Here is a 23,845-nt window from a genome sequence, read left to right as displayed (position 1 = left end):
GAGTGGCCTGTCTTTGAGTACATTGACTGCTTTCTCACATTAGCACTAAGTCGTTGTTTAAGTATGGTTTCTTCAACAAACTATGCACCATCTCATAGAAGGAGTAAGCAAGCCACAGCTTGTTTCTCCAAAGGTTGTTATCCCACCATTCTCCTTTCTTTGTGCCTTTGCAGATTGGTGAGCATTTGGGGTTGGGTGGTCAAGCAAACAGTAGTGAAGCAATGCTGTTGCTCTCATACATAATGCCAAACCATAGTTAAAACAAACCATGGTTCAGTTGTGAACATGGCTCATTAGGCTTTGGCATGATCGGACCATATGTTTTAATGAATTTCCTTTGTTTAGACCACATATGAGTTTGATAATGAAATCATTACCGAATGTGTATCTTTATTTAGCAACTTTGTTTTGATGCTTTTCTTTTTTCAAGTTGTATTTAATATGAATAAGACTATGGGACAATCATTCCTTCTCTTCAGTCTGTTTACCCCACAATACACATTGCATAGAATGGATGGCCTTTGCCCTACATTATGAATGACAGTCAATGTTGCGAGCTGTCTTCTATTTGAAGGGCTGTCCAGTCTTTGGCCAGATCATTCTGTTTCCTTTTTGTATCAGTTCTACATGTGCTCCATCATAGCTCTCCTGTAATGGATTTTTTTTTTAATGCATGAACAATTTGCAATTAGATTGAACGCCTTGTGTATACATTCTTCCCCTAAAATACACATTTCATATGGCATTCCATGCATTTCCTCTTAAATACACACTTTTGTCTGCATACTGTATTAAAATACCAAAACTGCATCACAGAATTCAGAGAACTTTATAAGCCTATTAATAGTCGGGTTCCTATCTGCGTATAAGTCTGGGACGAGCAGATTAGGACTGTTTTATTTAAAATGTAAACTGAACAAATTATCTTCTATCCACAGCCCAACCCAACTCCATTTTAAAGGTAAATGATAAGGATTGGCCCTTATTTCTGAATATTCCAGCCTAATATAAATAAGCACGCAAATTCTTTCAGAAGAAATCAACTCCATAGAACCTGGCAGATTGCTGCTTAGGATCAGTTAGAGTACACAATGACAGTTTATTATTATTATTATTATTATTATTATTATTATTATTTACTTAAACCCTGCCCATCTGACTGGGTTGCCCCAGCCACTTTGTGAAAGTGAATGTTCACACAATTAATGGGTTTGTCACTAAACATTTCCGAGCCTGTCCACCCAAAACCACTGTTTCCAGCCAGGAAATTGGGAAATATTCAGGGCAACTCTAGGTGTAATAAGATGTGTAAGATTTCTATAATTTGGAACATTTTGCAATCACCTTTAAAAATTTTCTTTTAAACTGCTGTTCCTTGGACAAATGTCAAGTATCAGTTTTAGACATGTTCCTAAATTCCAATCATCTAAGATGGTAATTGCACACTAGAGATTATATCATGTTCTTATAAGTAGAGGTTTAGTGAACTAATTAGTAGTATGTTCCTAAATAAGTTCCAATAATGTGTGTGATCATGCGCTCCAAAATGCAGCTTAATGTGTTTCAATGAGGTCCAGTTTAATCTGGACAATTAAATTGTTAGTAAATTCAGCTTGTGCATTATAAGCAAAGAATGTTTCTGGTTGCCCATTGGAAATCTTGAGACTGGGGAAGTATGTGAAGTCACATGTATTTGTGGCTTGGCTCGTTTTCGGATTCACAAAGACTTAGATGGCTTGAAAAGTGGTACAACATGTAAAAAAATAATGTGTCTGTGGTTTCTTTCTTCTTCTTTCTTATAGTAGGCAAATGGGCTTGAGCAATTAAAAAAGAATGATTTCTAGCAACCATTAGGCACAGTTGCAGGAAAGTCCTGAGAAACAGGCCAAAATGGGGCAGGGGGAGACCTTTCCCAAGGGTAAAAAATACATAGTTGCACCACAGAATCATGATGTCCACAGCAATTTGGCAGAATTCCTTCTTATTTGGGCTCAGAGCTTTAATATACCACAGACATATATAGCTCACTGGCAGGGATTATGTCCCCCCCACCCTTTCATAATGAGCAGGCCACAAAACATCTCACAGAAAACGATGCTGGAAACATTAAACTGTGACATCTTCCTGCATAATAATAGCTTGATGAAACGTAATCAGGGTTGTCTTTTTCCTATGCTGCCAAACCAGAAGCACCAGCATCACATTATCCCAGGACCTACCAACCCTTTAATGATATATCTGCTCTAAGCTCCATTACATAATGATGTGACATTTTGATAGTTTAATGCTAAGTTGTTCTTCTGTACTAGCTGAGTACTGAAGAGGAAAAAGCCCTGTTGGTTGTGTGCAATGTATGGGAGATCTCAATGTGCATAATGTGGGTGTGCTTCCCTGTTCTTTGGATCACACCATAGAAATGTTTTTAATGAATTCTTGTGCAATTATATATTGCCACTGGTAAACCTGCTGGCAAAGAGCTGAGCTGCACTGAACTGGGGTAGCTCCTAGTGCTATCCGTCATGGCTGCAGTGTGGCCAGGTGTGTCACAACCTCATGTGTGGTTGACTGCACAAACTTCCTCTACCTGATTGACAGACTGTCTCCTGATGGAGTTTTGATGAAAGGGGAGAAACCAAAGCAATTGCTCCACGTCACTGTATAGTTAAGGTACTGAACTCTCTCTCTCTCTCTCTCTCTCTCTCTCTCTCTCTGTGTGTGTGTGTGTGTGTGAGAGAGAGAGAGAGAGAGAGAGAGAAAGAAAGATGGAGGTACTACTATTTCAGTAAGTAGAAAATGACTGCATCCTTGCACCCACTTCTTTCCTTCATATCAAATTTCCTTCACAAATTAGTCTTGGGATTAGATACCCATGCAGTGGAATTCGCCCCCAGTTCCAGTCACCACACCGAGACAGCTTTAGGTCCAAAATAGCAGAATATTTTTTGCAGAATATAAGGTTTCAGTAATACAGTTTTGGACATTGATCTATACATACAACTTATAGCCTTTGCAGATATATGCATACAAGTATAAAGTATTTCTGTTGCTCCAGCAAATCAAAACGTTGCACAGACAGACTCATTCACTTCACAAGACTGACTCTGATACACAGACAGACTCACTGACCGATGAGCTGACATTCCCCAATCACTTACTGTATTTTTTGCTCTATAAGACTCACTTTTTCCCTCCTAAAAAGAAAGGGGAAATGTGTGTGCGCAAATGCAGGCTGCTCAGCTATCTCAGAAGCCAGAACAGCAAGAGGGATTGCTGCTTTCACTGTGCAGCGATCCCTCTTGCTGTCCTGGCTTCTGAGATTCAGAATATTTTTTTCTTGTTTTCCTCCTCCAAAAACTAGGTGCGTCTTGTGATCTGGTGCGCCTTATAGAGCGAAAAATACGGTATATAGCTGGCAGTGGGCCATTACCATAGCAACTGGCTTGGCTGACCATGCACCTGTTGGCTTATCTCCTGCATGGGGTGCTCATGAAGTAAATTAACCTCTGCATTTAGTTCCTTCAACAATTACCACATCATGTTGAAATGGTGGGAGGAGGGGTAAAAGAGGAAGTTATTATTTATATATTGGAAAAAGTTGAATAAAAATAAAATCTAAAACCCACTAAACAAACAAAAAACAGGCATCCACAGCTATAGGGAACTGCACTGTATATACAGTTTGTTTGTTTTCTTTTGTACAGTAGAACCTCTTAACATCCCCAGAGGTGATTGGATTCTTTTGATCCTTGTAGTTTTCAAAAGGGTCTGGCCAAAACAGTAGCTTTATGAATTTTAACATTATTCTGGATGCTTGCATTGCTCAGTTGTGACAGAAATGTCAGCAAAACGTAAGTTTCAATGTTAAAGTAAATAATTTGCATGTATACTTAAACTTTCCAGGATAAAGGTCATAGAAACATGCAGAGCAGTATAGGATGGAATATTAAAAATTGCATTACTTACACATTCAGGGGCAAGTATTTTTCTATACCAAGTATAGCATTGAACAGCTTGATTTCTTTATGGATTTCACCATGATGACGGCAGCACAAATCAATTGTCCTTGGTATCATTAAATCCAACTATTAGGATGATGTAAGTCAGCATTTTCTCCACTGGGATCCTTTCTTGACAATACAAAGTAGATATAACTGTATTCTTTCGTGACTATTGTGAAAGAAGGCGGGAAAACAGATAAAGCTTCACAGGATGTAATTCATTTGGTAGTAATGGTCCTATTACAGTAATTACAATTTTGTCATTGTGACTGCAGTGTTTAAAGAACCTGGCCTGTGGCTTAATTGCAGATTTATAGCAACTAACCCTTTGGGGATCATTGTCGTCTGTAATCGCATTCTCGTAACCAATGATTTAAAAAACAGAAGTTCTGTAGCAATTCCACTGCTGCTAACCACCATCAGTTTCATTTGCTTCTACAATGTTGAAATGTAAGATAAAATATGGGCCTGTTAAGGGTACTATGTATGTTTGTATGTATTAATTTTTTACCTTGCAATGCTCAGCCCACATAGGGTCTGGCCTCCACCTGCTTAAAGCAGAAGAAGAAAAATAATCTCTCTCTCTCTCTCTCTCTCTCTCTCTCTCTCTCTCTCACACACACACACACACACACAAATAACAACACTGAAATATCAATGTTTTTAATTAAAGTGCTTTGGTACCCAGTAATTGGAAAACCAAAGGTCCTTCTCAAGGGCCATTTCCCCTTACCATCCCAAATGCTGCCTCCATCAGCATCCATTCCCCTGTCTGTCTCTGAGGGGGAGATGGGTCAGCAAGGCTCCCTCCACCAGTTCAGCTGTGGCGGCTGTCATTTGAAATATTTGCTTTCCCTTTTCCCTTTCAAATAATGTATTTTAGATTGTAAGCTGTGATTTTAAACTAGGAACTGCTCTGAGTGCTTTGGCTGCAAGACAGCACATAAATGTAGGAACTCAATAAATTGCAGCTCTTTACTAGTCTGGATAAATTCATTCATTTGGCATGGGTGCCTGGGAAAGCACCTCAGAGGATGACCTAAGAACCCAGGCAGATGTACACCAGACAAGACCCTCCTTCATATGTGGACTAAGGCTGGCATACAAAACTGAATGGTGAGGGTGACCTCACTGAATGAGGTAAGGCAGGTGGCTCCTAAAGAGGGAGTCAAATCACAAGTGGGGTTTGATATGCTGGGAATCAGAAGTGGGGAGGGGCCTACCACATTCATATCCTGCTTATGGGCATCTGATAGGCATTTGGTTGGCCAACATGAAATAGGAGGCTGAACTAGATGGGCTTTTGGCCTGGTCTAGCAGCCAGGCACTTTGTAAGTTTTAATTATTTTATAACTTTTTCAGTGGGGCAGTGCCCTCTCCATAGAGGCTCCCCTGGCACCCACACTGTGGTCTATGCAGTGCCTGTTGAAAATCTCATTTTCCGAAGCCATTAATTTTTATATATGGGCGTTTTATTCCCTAGCCTTCATCATATGATCCCATTCTGTGTTATAATACAATAAAAAGCAATATTGTTTTAAACAATAAAGCAACAAACCAATAGAGGGCATTCTTTTTGACAGCCTCTAAACTATCCTCCTTTTTACAGAGGTCTATCTGACACTTTTATTATATAGCTTTCACCTTTTGCTGATAGCACATCACATTGCCCTGACCTTTGACTCTATCCAGCTATCCATTCTGATTGAAAATAGTTTTAGCTGATTTTAATCTTGAATTTTTATATGGCTCTTCCATGCAACTCTTTCATCTCTGCTTGTTGTTATTTATTACATTCATATCTCACCTTTCCTCTAATGAGGGAACAGTTTTTCTTTTCAACACCCCGAGAAGTAGATTAGGCTGGGAGTCAGTGACTGGCCCAAGATCGCCTAGTGAGCTTAATGGCTGAGTGGGGATTGAAAACTTGGTCTTCCATGTCCTGCTTCAAGATACACTTGCACCTCACTGTTGTGAGGGTAAACATCTGTAGCAGGGAGCCTTTTGTATCAGTGGAGGCTGTATATTCAGTTGAGAACTACAGTGACTGGCAGAGGCTTCCCAACCCTACTTAGAAATGCCAGAGATTGAGCTTGGAACTTTCTGGGCTGTATTCAACTCTCTGCTTGTTCTACTCTTGAGTAGAACTACTGCTGAATACTACCATCTGTATGCAAGGCAGATGCTCTCCTGCTGAGTTATGGCCTTTCTCCACCAGTGTAATATTGGTGTATTAGTGGTGTCAGTATTTGGTACATAAACTGTGGAGCCATGAATTTTGGTAGAACTTGAGGACGAAGAAAGGCTGGCTGAGTTGCTATTTGCGATTGAACCTGGTGCTGGAGAACAGCGATAGCTAGAACATAAAGGTCAAGTTTTCCTGTATGTTTGCAGGGAGATCATGTTTAACAAATAGCAGAACACTGTGAATGTTGCTCTTATACCATCTTTGCCCCGGGGAGGTGACTCAGTGGGCAAAAGCTATAGTTAAGTACATGATAAGTAAGCAATAATTCAGTTATCTCAGCAGGGTTGCTAATTAGTGTAGGTTGCATTGGTTTTTATTATGCTACGTACCTGACCACTGGGAACTGTGTGGAATCTCCCATCTACTTTCAGATACATCTAACAGCTGTCAGGTAGTTATGATTCCCAGATGTCTTTAAAAGAAAGAGAGAAAGAGAGAAAGAGAGAAAGAGAAAGAAAGAAATGGTGCTAATAATGTTAACCCTTTCAATCACAATCACCTTAGGGGAAATTTTCATGTTTGTGCTTCATGATAGGTTTTCCTTGCTCACAGTTGATTATCCAAGATGCTTTCATAGTTTGGGCCTTACTGGAAAAGACTGAAAAGAAGGCTATATACTTCATAAATGAAAACAAAATTAAGCATGGCATTAGTGCTGAGCTGGAGAGCCTTTGACCCTGTTGTTGCCATACAGCTCCCAGCAGAGCAAGTCAACATAGCCAGTGATTGGGGATGATGGGAGTTGTAGTCCAACAACATCCGCAGAGCCACAAGTTAGCCACCCCTGCTTTAGTGTCTTATATATACTTTCCCACACAAGATGTATGAATACACAAGTTCCTTATAACTGCAAGTATAACAGCCTTTTAAAACCCAATGTCTTCCATGATTTTTGGTTTCTTGAATGCTGAAATGGCGTCTGAGCTCTGAAATGTAGCATTCTAGCGTAGCTGAGGCCTTAATGGGGACATCAGGCACTAAGAAACTACATATGTCAGGACTGCTTAAACTTCCCATTCTCCTATTAATTCAGAGCTGAAGCATGCAACCAGCAGACTTGTGCAGTGAACCTGTTGCTGGACTATACCGCTTCAGACAATTAGTGGAGAAGCCCATATTTAAAATAATGTCGGGAAGGAAAAACCAGAAATACATTGGTGGTAACCAAATTACTGTTATTTTGCAGTTTGCCGGGAAGATTCACACCAGTCTATAGTCTCGTGTGCTGCTGTGCTGCTTACTCCCATTGAACCAACTGCTGAAGGAAAGAAGAAGGAACAGCCAAAAATGACTGAAGTGACCAAACAGTGAGTGAGACGTTACAATATGCTTCTGGTTTGCTTAGCAAAAAGTGAGAATAAGTTCTGGCCATCAGGATTCGCACGCTGCATCTTCCTCCACTTTCTTCTCAGATAACTGACTTAACAAGCACTTCTGACCGTTGCTACGTATACCAGAAAATTTAATAATAATAATAATAATAATAATAATAATAATAATAATAATAATAATAATAATATCTTTATTGTCATTGCCCCCTCTCAGGGACAACGAAATTACTTGACTGCTCCATAAAAACACTAATTAAAACAATACAGTATAGTACAGCAAGGAAGATTAGATGACTTTCAAAGTCCAGGCTTCCCATTCAGGGCTGAGATCGCTCTGGAGAAGAAGCTGTTCTTAAGACGGCTCGTTCTTGTCTTCATCGTCCTGTATCTCCGTCCTGACGGCAGGAGCTCGAAGAGACAGTGACCAGGATGCGATGGATCTTTTACTATGTCCAGTGCCTTCCTATGGCACCTTGTGGCATAAATCTGCTCTAAGGTGGAAAGTGGGCAGCCAACAATGCTCTCTGCTGCCTTAACAACTCTGCACAACCCCATCCTGTCCTGGGTAGTACAGCTTCCGTACCACACGCATAAGCCATAAGTGAGCACGCTCTCAATGGCACAGTGATAGAAGGCAAGCAGCAGTTTCTGCGGAAGATGGTTTTTCCTTAGAATTCTCAAAAAGTACAGTCTCTGCTGCGCCTTCTTCACAAGCCCCCTTGTGTTGACACTCCAGGACAGATCCTCTTGTAATTCAATGCCCAAAAATCTGAACATTGTTACCCTCTCCACACAGACCCCATCAATCAAAAGTGGCTGGATATTGCTCTTCTGTCTCCTGAAGTCCACCACAAGCTCCTTTGTCTTCCTTGTATTTATGAGCAAGTTGTTAGCTCTGCACCACTCTGTCAGCCGCTCCACCTCATCTCTATAGTCCGTTTCACCCTCCCTTTCAGGGATGAGCCCAATCACGGTTGTGTCATCTGCAAATTTGACAACCCTATTACTAGGGTGAGCAGCGACACAATCGTACGTGTAGAGAATATAAAGGAGCGGACTGAGTACGCATCCCTGTGGTGTTCCTATGTTAGTCTTAAGCATTTTAGAGGTATAAGGGCCCAACCGAACCCTCTGGGAGCGGTCTGACAAAAAGTCCATTATCCACCCACAAAGTGATAACGGAAGCCCCAGATCTTCCAGTTTAGACATCAGACGTTGTGGTAGAATGGTATTAAATGCCGAGCTGAAATCTAAAAAAAGCAGTCTGGCATAACCCCCCCGCTGCTCCAAATGTGCAAGGACGGCATGGAGGGCAATCGCCACAGCGTCCTCTGTCGATCTTTTCGTTTTATAAGCAAATTGGAATGTGTCCAGTTGCACAATTAGGTTGCACAATTAAAGTTGATTTGGTGCTGTTGCACAACAACAGAGTGTCTTATGCAGCCACCTTAATCTCTGGATGCTTGCCTTTTCTGGTTTATAACACTATGTGCCAGGAGAAGCTTGACATGGCAATAAACACCCTGATTTCTTGAAGGGATGTTTCAACAAAGAAGGGGGTGGCTTTCCACAGCTGGTGGTCCAGCTTTGAAACAGCCTCCACACCAAAATTTGGCAGAGCATATAAACTGTGACGTTTGCTTCCCCCTGGCAAGCTAAAGAATTTTCCTTCAGACATTGCTATAAAGTTGTTTTATGGGTGCATTGTTGTCGAAATTTTCTGCAGAAGAAATAGTTTTATATGCCTATGGTATATTTAGTTGTGTGCTGTGATAGCAAAAGTAGGGCATAAATTAATAAAGATAATAAAATATTATTATTCCCTGCGCGCACGCGCGCACACACACACACACACTACAAAAGCACACTGAACTGACAGTTTCAATGAACACCTACCTGAATGAACTTTATTACGGTCACAGACCAGGATTAAAAAAGCATGTAGATAAAATAGCAGTTAGGATTTTTTAACCGATAATTGTTAGGGCAAATGGGGACAAGGAAACAGGCATAAAACTTCAGAATAAAATACAAGATTAAACACAGATAATGGATGGATAAAAAACTAATAATTAAAACAGATAAGAGCTAAAAACCAACAAAGACACGCAGTTAAAACAACTGTAAGAGCATAAGAACTAAAAGACTCGCAGATAAAACACCTACCTATAACCCACAAGATCCCTTTTCTAAATAAATACAGTCAGGTTGGATTCTACCAGCACATCCATGAAGATAGGAATTTGGTTCTTGGCCAGTTAGAGCTCCCTTTGGACTGGCGTAATAGTCAAAATGTGTAGCCCCTAGTCGAAATGTGTAGCCACCTGATCTTGTATTCATGCAACAGATTGAACTACTGGGTGGATAATCTGGGAAGAAGCACAATTAACCACTGGAAGATGAAAGCCCAGTGAATGATGTGAGAACCATGAATATCATGTTTTGTGTAGGATCAAGTACTTTGGCAATGCAGAACAAGTCATACTTGTCTCCCTGATCTCCCATAGCACTTACTTCCCCCAGTGCAAATTTGTATTATATTTCTCCAACAGCATTTACAGGTGAGTTCAGAGGAAGATGAAGCGGAAAGCTAATAAGCTAGAGACTTTGAACACTTCAAGCCTAGATTATATTTTTTTCACACATACTACCCTGCTGTATGACATTTGTTCAGAGTTGATTTGTTGTTTGAATTCATAGAAATAAAACAATTTTAAAAAGCACACTGACATTTGGGGCAAACATTCCAAGTCTCCTTGGTGTTGCTATGGTGACAGTTCAGCAAGCCTCTGTTGAAGGAATGCGGATGCTAAAACTTCTTGTGAACTTTATTTTAGCTTGGTAGGAAGCGCCAAACATATTCATAAAAACACACACACACAAAAGCCCAGAGACATGTTGAGATGGCTACATAATGGAAGGGATGTGTCCTAGCTGAGAACACCAAAAAAGGAAGCTAGTTTGTGTTCTGGAAAATAAAGCACTTCTAAGTGTGGCTGATCACAGGCTGCCAGATGAAAGCTCATGCTGCCTTGCAAGGAACAATCTAAGGAATCTGGAAATACGTAATAAAGGTCTCTTGTATGCTGAGGATTTCAGTGAGACTATGCTTTGTTGCTTGATGCTAGCAGCGTTGACAAACCACAATAATAAAATGTCAGTGTAACAGAGTGCAACTCCACTGAGAACTGATTCACGCAATCTATTTTTGTCTCCGCCATTTCCATGTTTATTTTGAGTGAGCTGTTGCTGTTATGCTGCTGTTTCTCCCTGTACCAGCCTGCCCCTCTCAATATCTCTGAGAGAGGGGCAGTGCATGGGGATACTAAGTAATAATAATAATAAATTTTATTTACACCCTGCCCTCCCCGGCCAAAACTGGGCTCAGAGCGGCTAACATCAAATATATGACAAATCACCATAAAATAAAGCAATCAATTAAAATACATGCTAAAATCAAGTCAGAATCAAAGCAAAATCCAATCAGGATGCAGGAAAGGGCCTTCTCTTTGGTAGCGTCTTGCTTTTGGAATGCCCTTCTATCCCAGATACAGCCGACACCTACTTTACTTTCTATTTGGTGCCAATTTAAAATGTATTCATTTGCCCAAGCAGATTTGTAATGGAGCTGGGCATTTTGTTTAGACTCAGGATAGAACAGCCTATAGTATTAAAGGAAATGCAGTAATTGAAAACTTTCCAGTGTTCACATATGAAGGGATGAGGTAACAAATCATAGTTCTGCTGCTGTAGGAAATTAGGGGTAAGAGACTGGATTCCTGGACATTAATCAGGAAAGCTCTTTTTTAATTTGAAACTTTATGTCTTGGCACTCCCGTGGCACCACAGCACTACTTTTGGTAAGTTACAGTAACTTTCATTTGCAGTACTGCAAATAACAGTGACCAAGCATATATGATGCAATGGTACATGGTGCAGAGGTTTAAAAAGACTGGCAAAATTAAATATCCTGGGAGGAATTAAATGGCATATAATATTCACCATAAAACTGGTGATGAGGATGAAAAGCAATTCTAGAGACTTTAGATTTTGTTTCTCTTAATTGGTGCAAATTTAACTAGTTGAATAAAGCCCATTCAGTTCTTCAGATGCCCAGTTTGGGAGGATCATGTAGAGGGCCCTAATGTTGTACATTGCAAAACCATGGAGCCATCAAAATGGAGTTATATCCAATTCAGCTTATCCTACTACTATTATTATTATTATTATTATTATTATTATTATTATTATTATTATGGCAATGAAGTTTTTGTCATTTTGGTTGTCACTGGTGAGGAATCACAAGCCATAATGATGTCAGGACATAGGGCAAGTTGGGGAGAGGGCGGGGCTTGATACAGAGCTGCCATTTTTTTAATAGAAAACTTGAGAGTTTTGCTCCTCTTTGAAAACTTTATCCCCATTCTCCAGGGGATATGGTGCATGCTGTTTCTGTTTGTAATCTAAATTGGTTGTATTAAGTCTTCAAGTGTTTGATTGATAGGTCCCGGGTTGCAAGGTGAGATGGAAGGAAGTAGATAATTAAGCTGCTTGTGCATTATCTGGGCAGATACATCGAAAGAGCTGCTTTACTGAACAGGAGAGCACCTTATCAGATTTGTTATTGTAATGAACTGGTGATGCTTTTTATTATGCTGTGTGGCAGCTGTTAACACTCTCATAAAACATATTGCCAACCAGAATAATGCTAAATTGCTGTTCAAACACAGCTATCTGGGAAGCCAAGGTTACCTTGATGGCACAACAGAAATAGTCCACTGATTTACGCAGGTAGCACATTTCGTTCTGTATGGTATTGACTTGGCTACATCTAATCTAGCTCTATACCCAAGAACTTTAGAGCATTTTCACAGCCTTCTGGGTTTGGTGTGTGTGATTGCCCAGTGCCAGATGCACAGCTGATTGCAATTTTACCTGCCACATCCTGAGAGTCCTGTATTAATTTCCAGCATGCACTTGACCCTTACCCCTTGGCATGGTGAACAGCAAGTCTTGGTAATGCTAAGCCAATTTTACGCGGATCTTTTTAAACAACAGTTTTTGACAAAATGCAATATACAGCATAAAGCAGCATGGGAGACCACACTGCAGAATTTTGTGAACAAAATAAATTTCATTTCCCCTGTTAGTGTTCAGAGTTGTGTGTGACCGCAGGTGTGCATATGCGACATAGTATATGGCACCTTGGAAAGCTATGCTTTCATTTTTGATAAAATGAATTACTAGGCTTAATTAATGCAGGTAAAAACTTGTAAGCAAATGAGCAAGCCTGGAAAGTTTTTGGAAAGTATAGTGAGATTAAGTGATGTTTCTAAGGCTCTGGGCCAATGGTCACTAAAGCCTAATCTCCTTGGAAATTAACCTGCATCTGAATGTGCATGATTTATTATTAAACACAGAATTTGGGTTAAGAGAATACATGCAGTTTTGTTCTTTTTTGGCAAAGGCAATCCTTTGATGAAAATAAGAACCATTAATTGTATATTTTGATTTGCTGAGTGACAGACTCTACTTACTAAGGATGCTCATAAAGTTGGTTTGGCTGAGGTCCTGGTATGAGTTTTGAGGGCTCATAAAGCTGACCTCATAGAAGAGGTGAACATTACAGGGCTCCTGAATTATTTTCCAGCTTGGATTAAAAAAAGCTGCCTTACAGAAGAAAGATGTGGAATGCTATGGTTTACGACTCCATATCAGATTTCCTGGAAAATTGACCAGTGGACTTGGCATTTATGGATATTTTGACAATTTGTCATCAAGTTGATTTAATAACATTTCCCCTCTGCCTCTCTTTCAAAATACAGAATACTTAGGTTATGCTCACTGACCCACCCACTCTATTCATCCAGCTAATCTACCCAATTCCCTTTAAGCAGAACTCACCTGACTGGGCTGCATGATGGTTATCTAGTCCCAACAGTGAAGTAAGACAGTGAGGAAGGTGTGTCTCTTATTTCTCCTCTAGTGCGCTTGGATTGAAGGCTTGACAGGGGCCTGGCAAATTCATTTGGAAAAATAGACCGAACTATTTCAGGTTTTTTCATCAGTTAGTTCCTTCTGAGTCAATCTAGTGGAAGTCTGTGTATAAGTTTCTAATGCTTGTCTGTCTTGCTAAGAGAAAAAAGTGAATTGCTGGAAGATTTTTTATTTTTATATGTATTACAACATAGGTATAGAACGCAATATTCATTTAATAATAAAGTACCTAATCTTGCAATAAAGACTACATTATTACAATTTAGGAGGGAAATCTCAATATTTAGCAGTTACAATGATTAATGAATAACACTCAAAAGTATGGATATGTAACACTTTTGCTATGTTTATGTTTCAAACTTTGCACCATAAGGCTACAGTCCTTACGCACACCTGTCTAGAATTAAGTCCCATTGAACTCAGTAGGGCTTACTAGTAGATAAGTAAAGGATTGCTCTGTATATCTTTTTTTGTTGTTTTGGAATTCAGAGTTATTCGTATTAATGCTTTTGATCATATGCTCATAATTAGTCATAAATTTATTGCTAAATTTCTTAAGAGAACAAGGGAATCCCAAAACAAAGACCTAATGATTTCCCTGCAAAATGTAAAGACTTTGAGAAACCAACTAAAAAATGATGTTCAATGCAAATTGTTACTGAGCACACCCTTTGTAAACCACGTAGGAATACCTGGAGAAATTTAATGGACTACAGGAAAGAGCAGAAACACTTAAGCATTAATGCTATCTGTGAAAGTAGACAAAATTAATTTAGTAATTTGGAACGTTGCAGCATTTGAATTAAAGTTCCCTCTCAATAATTACAAATTAGGTTGCAGAAACAGATTTGCAACTCAGCTGTGAGGATTAATCAAGTACATTATTACAAGATGCTGTTTGCAAGTAATAAAACATCACAAAATTGAAATAAATGCAATATGTGCACATGCACACAAAGAAAACGAAGACAGCTCTTTCATGAGACGAATGTGTAGTGAATTAACAACACAAACTTGTGTATGTCTACTTAGAAGTAAGCCCCATTGAGTTCAACTGGACCTACTTTGTCAAGTAATGAGGCATGTACCATGAGGTTAATTATCTTGCCATGTTGTATAATAGGTAAGTTCCCCAGGCAGTCACAGCAGCACTGGAGCTGCTTGTAGTTTTACATTTTATTTATTTGTAAATGAAAAGATTTCTATACCGCTTCTCACCAATCTTATTTCCTATATAATAGAACAAAATCGAATAAAAAACAATAATGTTCATTAAAAGCAATAAGATCACTTCCACTTCTTGACTGGACAAAGTTCAATGTGTTAGTTCTGGTATATAAAGCCCAGTACGACTTGGAACGTGGATACCTAAAATATCATCTCTCCCCTTGTATACCTGACCAATCACACTGCACAGTGCAGAAGAGGGTCTTCTGCAGATACCAACTCATCAAAAGGTCTGCTCCCCCCAGATAGGAATTGGGTCTTTAGTGTTATGGCACCTATCCTTTACAATTCCCTCCCATTAAATATTAGACAGTTGCTATCTCTGTTGACATTTTGGTGCCTACTGAAGACCTTCCCCCTTCAGCAAGCCTTTTAAACTAGAGATCTTTCCCAGTCTGCATCTGTATTGGAATTGTTTTTAGGAGGTTTTATTACTGCTTGTGTGTTTGCCACCTTGGCTCCTTTGGAATGAAGGGTGGGATATAAATTTAATCATCATCATCTTCACTTGATCTATATCCAGCTTCCTTTTCCTCCCAAAGGAGTCTGTCACAATGACCAGAGGCTTCCTGTGAGCAGGGCCAATTGGATGGGACTTTGTTTTATTGATTATAGTTTAGAAATTACTTATTATAATTGTTAAGAGTGAATTTCTGTTTAATTTTTATATGCTGATATTTAATATTATTCTATACTATTCTGTTGGATTGTTGAATATTACTTTGTTTGATATGTTGTTTATTTTAAAGTTATGTTTTATTATCACATTTTTGTATTGGATTAGATTGTTATAAGGTGTACATTCTTTGTTTCTTCAGCATGTAAACCGTCTTGGGTATTGTAAAGTAGAAAGACAGTTTACAAATTAAAAGTGATGCTGCTGCTGCTGCTGATAACCATACCTGCTTCTCAGCTGGTTGATAACTGAGTTATGAGGGCAGTTGGCCGGCCCCATGTTTCCAGTGCTCAGAGGCTTACAGCCACCACTTTTGATTGCACCAGAAGGAAGCAGCTCGAACCGTGTAGTGGGTGCATGTGAAAAACCGATATGTGGCCTATAGAAACATTATTATTTTTTTACCATACCATTATGGGAAGAGTATTGTTTATAGAAGTCAAAGTAAATTTGTGATTTGCTTGTCAGGCATCATTTTAAAAAAGAGAACATTTTTGGAAACTCTAAATTTCTTTTTCATTGTGGAAACCTTCACAAAGGTATTGCAATAATCACTGTTTCTGCAATATACTGCTGGTGGTATTAAAAAAAGGGAAAGATAACACCTGAAAGTGAAAGTAAGATAACAGGCATTATATAGAAATTGAATATAACTGCTGGAGATATTTTCCAGAGATAAAAATGAAGCATACAAAATGACAGTGTGGAGTCAAATTCCTAATAGATGATTGCACCATTTAAGTGTTTTTCCAATTTCCCCAGTTAAGTAGAACATTGAAGTGGATGAGCAATTCTGTCCTGTGTGAGCTCTTTAAATCCATGCTTAAAGCTGAATAGCCTTACAACAGGAACTGAGATCACTTGGTCCAGTTATCAGGATCTTACGATTTGGCTTTGATGAATGCCACATGTAACTACTGATCCACAGCCCCAGGCAGAGAGTGTATTCACAGTATTCCAAGAGTCTTGCCCCATAACAGTCCATCTTTCTTGACATGGTTTACACTGAACTTTATGATGACCACTTACAGGGCCAGTACTGGGATCAGCATCCTTTACAGCTTGCAAAGGCCCCAAACCTAGCAAGGGGCCTACTGATTTTGGAGCTCCCGATTCTGCTCTTCTTACTTGCTGGCATGGTCTGTTCACTTATTTTTTCTAAGCAAGTGACCATGATGGATGGAAGAAGAAGGAGCAGCAGCAGCCCTGTTTCACTCTGGGTAATAATATGCGTATGGTGACCATAGAGAGAGGACAAGTCACTGGGCAACAACCCCAGTAAAGGCATGGACCTTGTCAGTGATGGGCCCAACAAGGTCAACTTGCCCAAAGGCCTCCTAAAAGATGGAACTGGCCCTGATAATTGTGCATTCTCCGGTGGTTTCTTTCTTGCACCCTGTGTCCATCAGCTTCTGTGCACCATGTTTATGTTTATTGAATACTCATGTTTTCTCTCCCTAATGCTGTGCCAGTTCAATTTTTACTTTTTCTGTAAACCACTTTGAGGTTTGCTTTTTACAAAAAAAGTGGTGTATGAATTTTATGAAATAAAAATAAATAGATAATTTTGGGAAAATGGGGAGAGTAATGGAGGGTGGGTGGCAAAGCTGGATGGGGAGAGATTCAGGAAGGACAAAAAGGACATACTTTATGTAACACATAGTTAAACTTATGCTTGTGATAGTCATCTGCCTAGATTGCTTAAAATCAGAAAAAAATCATGAAGATTAAAGGAATCAATGGCTCCTAGTTATGACTGATATTATGCCACTGCCAGGATCAGGGGCAACATGCCTCTGAACAATAGTATGGGAACCACAATGGGAAGCCAGATGGTGGGTTACTCAACAGTCCTTTGGTCGGATCCAACATTGAAATTGTTAAGTTCTTAAATGAAATCCAGAGGCAGTGCAGCTCTGAATTCCAGCTTTGGGGAGATAACTACTGGGATGATGGATTGTGCGCTTTCCAGAAGCAGGTGAACATTAGAAGAACTCTGTTAGTTCAGACCAAAGGCCTAGTTCATCAGTGTCCTGTTTCCTACACTGACCAATCAGCTATACCTATGGGGAACCCAAAAGCAGGGCATGAGGTACATCTGTCTGCCTGGTTGTTGGAAATTGAATTTTGGGAGAGATGGCCTCAAGGTCTGAACCAAGAGGGCTCTTCTTTTGTTTTTATGGTGCTGACTAGCTCAGCTTCTTTGTTCTCCCAGACCATACACGTTCTCTGCTGACTTCTGGTCGCACAACACATTTCCAAATTGTCTGTGAAAGTAACAAGATGCTGAGTTTAAGGATGTTTAGAAAATATATTTTTGTTACTGAACGTTTAAAAGACTATGCAAATGATATGAGATACCATTCAAATAAGAAACAATTAGCAAAGGACACAAAAGGTCAGCATCTGTTATTAAGATAATATGTTATGCCAAATGGTTTACATTCCATGGAGATATTCTAGCTAATCAAATTCTGCTGTGTTAGTTCAGCTTTTGATCCCTTGAAAATAACAAATAATAATCAGCATTGTAATATTAGGACTAATCTCAACTAATCATTCTTTCAGAAAGTTTCTCTTTTAAGTGATTCCAATTGCTGCAAAATGGCCAAGATTCTTTTGTTTCACATTACTGGTTAATTGTTTGGACTTTTCATATCAAGTATTCTGTAAAAGTCTGCTGTGAACATTCATATATTCGCACAGTGAAAAAAAATAGTTTTCCTATAATTTACAGTCATGGGAAAAATAAAGTATGCTCTTCGAATTCTGTGGTTTCGCATATGAGGATATAATAACAATCATCAGCGGATCTTAAAATAGGTGTATACACCCTCCAATGAACATATTGCACTGTGCCATTTATTTAACAGCCATGTGTTGTTATCCGTTAATACAGCTTAAGGTTTGGCCTTTTTACTAATACTACATACTGACTAACCATTTTTTAAAGGAATTGGGTACTGTATATGGTGCAGAAATGGCTGCACCATTATAAAATACAAACATTACAATCTTGACACTCCATCTTGCTTCACTGTGGTTTAAAATATTCTCTTCCGATAATGTAGCCTATTACCAAGTGCCTCAGCAAATGGACGAAGGGTCCACTTTAACTCTGTACCTAAGTGAGGACTGGATTGGCACACTATTGTACTGCAAATCCCCTAATTAGTGACAGCAAGCAAGGGTTTTACTTATATTTTTGACAGCCTCTTCAAAAATGAAATGCCCAAAAGTACTAAAAGGAAATAGTTTTGCTTTATGTGCATATTATCCAGTAAGAGACAGTGACAATGAAAATGTACTCCTAACTTCTTCCTTTCACTTTCATAAATGAAAAGCAACATGCTCTGCTGTCATTAACTACCGTTAAACCAATCACTTCCATGCCTGTAACACTAAGCAATTTAATAGTAGGATGTAGGTGTTTCTTTTAAGGTACTTAAAGTGTTTGGCATCTAGTTACTTTTTGCTTCCTTAAATCAATACTGTTAAACATATTATGTTAATAGTAGATGTATTTCTGTATGGCAGGTGGAGGACCCAAGACTATAAAAATAGTATCTTGCATAAGGCCATTTAGCGAGTGAGGTAGGATTTGAACCAGGGACTCCTGATTTCTAGCTCAGCCTCTTTGCCACATGTGGTCCACTTGTTTACCTCTATATCTGTGCACTAATTTCTAAGCTAAAAAGGTAAAGGACCACTGGATGGTTAAGTCCAGTCAAAGGTGACTATGGGGCGCAGTGCTCATCTTGCTTCAGCCTGAGGGAGCTGGCCTTTGTCCACAGACAGCTTTCCGGGTCATGTGGCCAGTATGACTAAACAGCTTCTGGGCTACAACACCTGCTGGGTGGGGATGCCACAGAAAGGCAAAGAAGTGTTTGTCAGGAGTCCAGGGGGCTGGCCCTTTAAGAGTCACAATCTTTAGATAAAGGGGCAGAGTTTGGGAAAGATGGACTTGAGGCCGACACTCATCAGACCTCAGTCCTCATACAGCTTCTGCTTGCTGGAAGATATCCATGGATATTGCCTTGTACTTGTGGGTACCTGGTACAAGTGGGTCAAGGCAACGGTAACTGTCAATAGAAAAGTATTCATTAATGTATTAAAATACTGTGGAGTGAATACCTGGTGAAGCTTGATTGATGCTGGATCGAAGCCACAAAAGGATAGGTTGGAGGAACCCATTTTGCGTTATGATTTCATGCAGATACTATCAAAATGCACAAAGGTCTGAAGAGAAGACAATGTCACCAGTGACACTTTGGTCAGGGCTTTTGCGCTTTCCCCCATCCCCATTTTACCATCTTGCCTGAACACTACTATATTCTTTTCCACTTTTGTATTTAAAACATAAAGAAAGCAAAAGTCACAGAGTGTTTGGTTCAAGTGCTCACAACTCTTTCAGAAGCAGCATTTACCTCTTCACGTTGGGTTAAGCCACTGATCATTTCACTTTTAAACAAAATAGTTGATCAATGGGAGCTGAAATCAATTGAGGTTGCTCAGGCATGTCTGAAGGCAGAATATGATCTATCTATATTTAATTAAGTAAATTGGAATGAAACCAAAGTAGATTGTTGGTTGCACTGTCCAGGCAAGAGCAATAGTACTTCAGAAGTCATTTAGCTACAGCACTGTGGAAATCTAAGATAATAGAGCTATTGTTGGGGTTTCAACATTTATACTGCTCATTGAAGTCCAAATTGAAAACCAGTTTTTCATGGGCAAGTTGAATGGAGACAGAAGCATGGACATTGATTCCAGTCAAAAACTATTGCAGAGGCACTGCCTTTAAATACAAACCATTTACTTTTGTGGCACAACATCTCTTTGATTAAAATTTCATTATGTTTGAAAGATAATTATCCTGCACTCAGTAAAGAGGAGAGTTAATTTGCATTTTATAGGGAGTTCATTTGTATTTTTTGCCATTAAGCATATCATCCTGACACTTAAAAAAATGTAGGGCTAAAATTAATACACCTTAAAAGTTTTTGATTAGTAACAACGACAGAAAGTACTGAGTTGTGCACACAGATTTTCCACGTGGGAATTCTGAACTTTGTCTCCGGTCTATGTAGCTGAATAAGAGCTATTTGAAGATATTCCAGCAACGTAACACTAGAGATGTTGCTGGAAGTCCATCTTCCTTGACTTGGAATAGAAATTTTGGTAAATTGTAATGGTCAGCTCCTAACAGTTTATAGCAAGTCATGTATTCCATGTGTAAGGATTAGGGCCAGCAGAATGCATTCTGCAAGGCTGGGAGCATCCTGTCCCCTTGCTATAAGAGAAGATTTCAGTAGGATGGGGAGAAGGGACATAACACACACACACACACACACACACACACAAACACACACTCTTCTCATGCTCCAGAAATGTTTCTTAGCTGCACTTTATAGCTGTAAGGGCTGAGATTAAGGGCTGCCTGACTTAGTGGGGAGCATTCTTAATGTGCGCTCCTAAAATCACTACAAGGCTAGCTGCCTGGAACACTCCTCTTAGTGACTGGGGATGCACAGCAACAATTTGTTGTGTTTCAACTTACATAGAGTAATATTCAAATAGTGCCAGGCACTAGAGTTCATTAAAGAAAAAAACACACCACATTACAGTGTGGTGAAGTGGTTAAGGGTGTTGGGCCAAGAAGATATAGGTTCAAATTCCTACTTGGTCATGAGGCTCACTAGGTAACTTTGGCCTATGACTCTCTCTCTCAGCCTGGTTGTTTTGAGGATAAAATGGAGGGGAAGGAACCCCGTATACTGCCTTGAGCTCTTTGGTGGGAAGGAGAGACATAAATGTGTCCCTATTCCCTTCCCCCATGTTTACGTAACTGTAAAAGTAACATTTGAAAAGTGCTTATGTTAGTTAGCTGTTAAGAGAGAATGACAAATGTGATATGGATCTATTAGATCAAATCAAGTAATGTTTACATCCTTTTTTTGTAATTTGTACAATTTCAGTTCATATTTCTTTTCCTGTGAAGAATTCGGCTGCATAAATCGGAGTTTTGTTTTTGCCTTTGGGCTTGCATTAAAAAGTATCCCTGGTAACAATGTTGCTGCCATTGTTGTTATAACAAGAATCTATAATTAAATTTATCTAAATGTTCTGTGCCCATGACAGTAAGCGAAGGATGAGAATAACAATTATTTTCTACAATATCTCTTGAGATTCAGTCAGCAAATGTATGCTTCATTTTCCCCTGCATTTGTCTTTGTAAAGCTGAAAAGAACATGGCAGGACAGCATTTTATTGGGGGACGAGGGGGGAGAATTCCCTTGATGAGTTTTCTGGATGATAGGCCTATCATTATACACTATTTTCTCCTTTGTTTCGTTCCATTATGACAAGTAATCAACAGTCCTCCATTTGGCATCCTATGTGCTTAGGGATGACTTGCATAATAGAAATACCTTAAAATGTCACTTACATAAAGGAGCACAAGAGTATAATTCCAGTTAAGGAAGTGAAATGGAATTTGTAGCAGAAAAGATGCTGAATCAAATTGCATGGTATCTAATTTCCAAAGATAGCTGTTGCAGCATACTGAGTAACTGCACTGTGTTAGCTGAAGCAGAATCTGGACAAGCCCATCTTCTTCCTCCTCTTCCATTTTCTTTTGGTAATTGCAGCTGACTGTACTTAAAACCATAGTCCTTGTCACAGTTTGCAAAAGGGCAGCATGGAGATAAAGGAACTGTGGGGTTTTGTGCTTAGCCCTGCTTTTGATGCTTCCTCAAATGCTGGATTCTTATATATTAAACAGAATCCTTCTCTAAGAGCCTCATCTGAAGGAGGCTTTGAGGGTGATAGCAAGGAAGAGGGCCTTCTTAGTTGTGGCTCCCCATCTGTGAAATGCTCTCTCCGCTGAGGTCTGCCTTCATTGACATTGGCCAAGTAAAGACTTACTTTTCCCCAGGCTTTTGATGGACAAAACTGATACTGTTTTATTGCTAGTTTGCTGCCAAAGTTTCCTTGGGTTCTTACAAGGGAGGGAGCCCATTTTGTGTGTGTGTGTGTGTGTTGTATGAAAAAGTGTTAGTGTTAATTTCCTTTCTTTGTTCCTATGGTATAATGTATTGCTGTTTATATTTTTATATATAAGATGCTTAATAGGTTTAATAAATGGTTAGTAATAATAATAAATTTGGGCTCAGGGGCTACATATGTGACACTGCAGACCGTTTGTACCCATGTTCCTATGTTTCCTTCTTTAGAATTCATAGCTACTGTTCTTGTAGCAGGCTTGTAGGAGACAAATGAACAATGTTATACAGCAAAAATGCCAACTCCCCTTTGTCTCCTTATAAAAGTATTGTTAGACAGTTTCACAGCTGTAATTGTGGTGGAAATGTAGGTGTAGGATGTGTTAGCATTCAGTTTCCGAGGAATAGTTTTCAGTGTGGGAGGTGAGCCATCTCGTAAAGAGTGAATGGGGATAAGATGCTGTTCATTGAGAAAAAGGCTGGCTTTGAATTCCAGGTGCTTATTGGTCAGGTTCCCTCTGTTGGGTTTCTCAATGGTGGTGAGCTTCCCACTATGCAGCAGTGGAACATTGCTTCAGAATGCTGTGGTGCTGAGGCCAAGGAAGCTCAAGAGGCAGCTGATGGAAAGCAGGAGGACAATATGGAACAGGAGCTGCATGACACTTTGGGGAAAGATATTTGTTGTTGTTTAGTCGTTTAGTCATGTCCGACTCTTCGTGACCCCATGGACCAGAGCATACCAGGCACTCCTGTCTTCCACTGACTCCCCCAGTTTGGTCAAACTCATGCTGGTAGCTTCGAGAACACTGTCCAACCATCTCGTCCTCTGTCGTCCCCTTCTCCTTGTGCCCTCCATCTTTCCCAGCATCAGGGTCTTTTCCAGGGAGTCTTCTCTTCTCATGAGGTGGCCAAAGTATTGGAGCCTCAGCTTCACGATCTGTCCTTCCAGTGAGCACTCAGGGCTGATTTCCTTAAGAATGGAGAGGTTTGATCTTCTTGCAGTCCATGGGACTCTCAAGAGTCTCCTTCAGCACCATAATTCAAAAGCATCAATTCTTCAGCCATCAGCCTTCTTTATGGTCCAGCTCTCACTTCCATACATCACTACTGGAAAAACCATAGCTTTAACTATACGGACCTTTGTTGGCAAGGTGATGTCTCTGCTTTTTAAGATGCTGTCTAGGTTTGTCATTGCTTTTTTCCCAAGAAGCAGGCGTCTTTTAATTTCGTGACTGCTGTCACTATCTGCAGTGATCATGGAACCCAAGAAAGCAAAAAAACCCCACTGCCTCCATTTCTTCCCCTTCTATTTGCCAGGAGGTGATGGGACCAGTGGCCAAAACCCCTTTTGTCTCAGGTCTGTG

The 23,845-nt window shown here is 39.7% G+C and overlaps 1 protein-coding gene across 8 annotated transcripts in view; it reads left to right on the top strand.

Moving 5' to 3' along the window:
• The window catches only part of CCSER1 (coiled-coil serine rich protein 1), a 709,135-nt gene that overhangs the window by 191,659 nt on the left and 493,631 nt on the right, over positions 1–23,845 (top strand). For all 8 annotated transcript variants that reach the window (XR_014538426.1, XM_083571140.1, XM_083571139.1 and 5 more), the window contains exon 5: positions 7,433–7,553. Coding sequence is in view for 7 of the 8 variants with exons in the window: in XM_083571140.1 (XP_083427266.1) it covers positions 7,433–7,553 (121 nt within the window). In the remaining variant the exon portion in view is untranslated. The remainder of the gene's footprint in view (positions 1–7,432; positions 7,554–23,845) is intronic.

The sequence above is a fragment of the Podarcis filfolensis genome (genome assembly GCF_964270895.1).
Source record: "Podarcis filfolensis genome assembly, chromosome: 9".
In the NCBI taxonomy this organism is placed as follows: Eukaryota; Metazoa; Chordata; class Lepidosauria; order Squamata; family Lacertidae; genus Podarcis; species Podarcis filfolensis.
The sequence above is the reverse complement of the archived record's forward strand: the minus strand, read 5'-3'. Positions and strand labels throughout refer to the sequence as shown.